This window comes from Rhagoletis zephyria, unplaced genomic scaffold (genome assembly GCF_001687245.7).
Source record: "Rhagoletis zephyria isolate East Lansing unplaced genomic scaffold, Rhagoletis_zephyria_1.1 Rzeph_scaffold_17264, whole genome shotgun sequence".
NCBI classification, from domain to species: domain Eukaryota; kingdom Metazoa; phylum Arthropoda; class Insecta; order Diptera; family Tephritidae; genus Rhagoletis; species Rhagoletis zephyria.
The window spans coordinates 7,691-10,657 of record NW_016174325.1 but is presented as its reverse complement, the minus strand read 5'-3'; the positions used below and the strand labels follow the sequence as shown (position 1 = coordinate 10,657).

Below are 2,967 nucleotides of genomic sequence, written 5' to 3'. Positions count from 1 at the left end.
TTACAAAACATCTTAAATACAAAACAACGAAAAAATATACTTCTAAAGGAAATCAGTCTGCTTTGTCTTAAAATATATCGAAACTACATCTTGGGCTAAAAATATTTTCTAAAACTCCAACGTAATAGATTTTACACAAAATCGTTAGTATCTCCAAACACGATTTTTAGACTTAAGATGTTATGATAAAACGACACAGACATGTATTAAATCATTCACTGAAAATCTGTAGTTAACTGCTACTTCTGAGTTAACTACGCACTGTGAATTTGTCCCTTAATGACGTAGAGAGCAACAAAAATTTTAACCAAACCTTAATATAAATGTTTATACATTTTCATTATTTAAATTTAAGCATTTAAACGAAACCTTGTTTTAAAATATGGCACCCAAAATGCTACATAGTTCAACAAATTTTGCATTACTTTTTCTAACAAATTACTATCCGGCATTAGTAAGGTTGAGTTGGTTGGGTTAGTATGTTTAATTCAACAAAATTTTCTTCAAAATTTCAACTTTTTAATCTAAACCTTTACATTTTTCAAATTTTCAAATAATCAACGCCATTTTTTAGAAATTGCACTTGTTATATACACAAAATTCTTAATCATCAACGCGAGTTTTTCAGCTGGTTAAAACTTCCACTTATTATGGGCTATACCCAAAAATTTTCTAAAGATTCAGATTTAAACGTTGAAATTTTGATAAAAGTTTGTTGAATTTTTACAAGTTCTGTATAAACTTTGAACTGTTATTTAAATGGTTTTGATTAAAGCTTGGACGATATTTTTATAGAAAAATAGAAAAAAAAATCAGCTCGAAAAACATAGCGAATATTTAAAAAAAAAAAATAACACGTCATTTGTTTGAGTCACTGTATAAATTTGTTATGGGAAAATCGCCAATATAAGGGCATTAAGATCTCTTTTATGGCGTTTACGTTTCTACCGAAAATTCCAACCTTTTCACACTAAGAAGAGTGCAATAAGAAGGCAACATTTTTTTGTAGAAACGAAAACGCCATTAAATTTATTACAATTTTTCCTAATCGCACATCATTACATTTCTGAATTAAAAGAAAAAACAGTTTTGAGAAAGTCGTACCGATTGAGTTCAGCACAACAACTACTAATTATTGGCATAAAATTTCATGACAGTTTTTATGTAAACCATCCATATTTTGAGGCATATAAAATGCTTTTAATATATCTACTTATAGAAATCCGATGAACGTGTAACCGCTGTACAACTAGTGGAATTGTCCACCAGATGCGTATTACTGACCGAGGACGAAGGAAACCCGGAGTTAAATTGCGAAAATAACCGAAATTTTGTCAATACTCAGGTGTGCGCACAAACGACCAAATGTTCGATACCTATACAGATAATAAGCGATGATGATGATTTATTCAATATAAGCGATACTGTGCTAAAAGATATTACAATGTAGTTGTTAAGTATTCCACATTCATATTCGAACACACATCCCATAGTTTATAACATATATACATACATACATACAAACAAACTTGCATTTTATTACAATTTTGGAAGGTTTGGACTTTTTATATTTCGAGTCCACACTACAACTCGAGCATAAATTAAAATTTCTTCTTAATATCAATGAAATTTTGATTAAAATGTTTCCATAATTAACTTTAAACCACCTATTCGGCAATGAATGTAGGTTTTTGTTTGGGCTTGTATCCTATCTCGCCTAATTCACAGACGATTGGCTTAATGTGTGGAGTCAGCTGTGGTCGCTGGTTAAGCTCCATGGTGGCTTTCGATTTTTTGTAATTCAATATATTCATTGCATTTTGGCGTTGTGCGTAGTATAAATCATCATATGGGTTTATCTTATTTTCTGTGCTCTCTTTTTCTGTACCAGTGATGCTTATTGTTGCTTTTGTTGCTATTCCATTTACATCACCATCAATTGCCGATCTCAGTTCAGAAGTGGGTAAGACTTTTGTGGCTTCATCTACGACCATTCTTTGCACAACATTTCGCAGTTCTTCGCGTATAATCTCCGTGTTGATTTTGAATTTTTTCGCTTGCAAATGGCGCAATTTCGGTACAGTCTGCAGCACAGTTGAAATGCGTTCCTCCAAGTTTGTGATGCGTTGCTCCAATATTTGAAAATTCTCAACGATTAATTTGTTCTTATCTGTCTCGTTAAGCATTTCGACCGTTACTTCGATCTCTTGACTATCAGGCGGCAGAGATTCAGCACTAGTCGTTGTACTCTTGCAGTCGATTGTCACTTTTTCGCGCAGACAGCGCTCGATCAGCGCATCAATTTCCTCCTTGCGTATAAACTGATCAGTGACACATAGTTCCTGCAAAATGTTTTGCACCTCTTCGCGTACCAAACTTGTTATGGAAAAAGTGTTATAAAAGTTTTTTTCAGAAAGACTCGTACTCGATTGGGAGCCGTCAAATTCCATCATTGCCTTAACAATTTCTTGTGTCAAAGGAATCAAACGCTGTTCACTATTCTGCGGTGTACAATGATCACTAGCAATGCTAGTTAAAGATTTCTCTTCAGTGGACTCAATCTGCTGCTGCTGCTCAAGCGTTTGCTCTGGATAATGGAAATCGCTTTCCATAAACTGAACAATTTATCCTATAGTCGCTTTGCCTATCGCTATTTTCACTATGGGTTTCTTCTGTTATGTTGTTTTTTTTCAAATGTTTTGAACTTTTGCACACTTAAAATTTTGCTTTTTAAACTTCAAAGACAAATAACTTTTAATTTATGAAAACACTATCAAGAGTCAAAATTTATTAGCTTTTTCTAATGTAAAATTCAAAGCTACTTATATCCTAAGCTAGGAGGTGAACGGGGGCGTGAGTAAACTTTGGTCAGCCGTGAAGTCACTATTCAATCGGACAAAGCGCGACGATAGAGCCGAAATCACTATCGGCGACCGTGCTTCGTCGGATCCGTAGCGATGGGCGAGC

At 33.8% G+C, this 2,967-nt stretch overlaps 1 protein-coding gene across 1 annotated transcript; it reads right to left on the bottom strand.

Moving 5' to 3' along the window:
* Window positions 1-1,225: 1,225 nt before the first annotated feature.
* LOC108379754 (uncharacterized) lies at window positions 1,226-2,811 on the bottom strand. The gene has a single exon (XM_017636108.1). The coding sequence runs from the start codon at window positions 2,610-2,612 to the stop codon at window positions 1,668-1,670; it is 945 nt and encodes a 314-aa protein (XP_017491597.1). The 5' UTR covers window positions 2,613-2,811; the 3' UTR covers window positions 1,226-1,667.
* Between the last annotated feature and the right edge of the window lie 156 nt (window positions 2,812-2,967).

Excerpts from the sequence above, each read along its gene's own strand:
- LOC108379754 (XM_017636108.1), bottom strand. The coding sequence starts at position 2,612 with ATGGAAAGCGATTTCCATTATCCAGAGCAAACGCTTGAGCAGCAGCAG.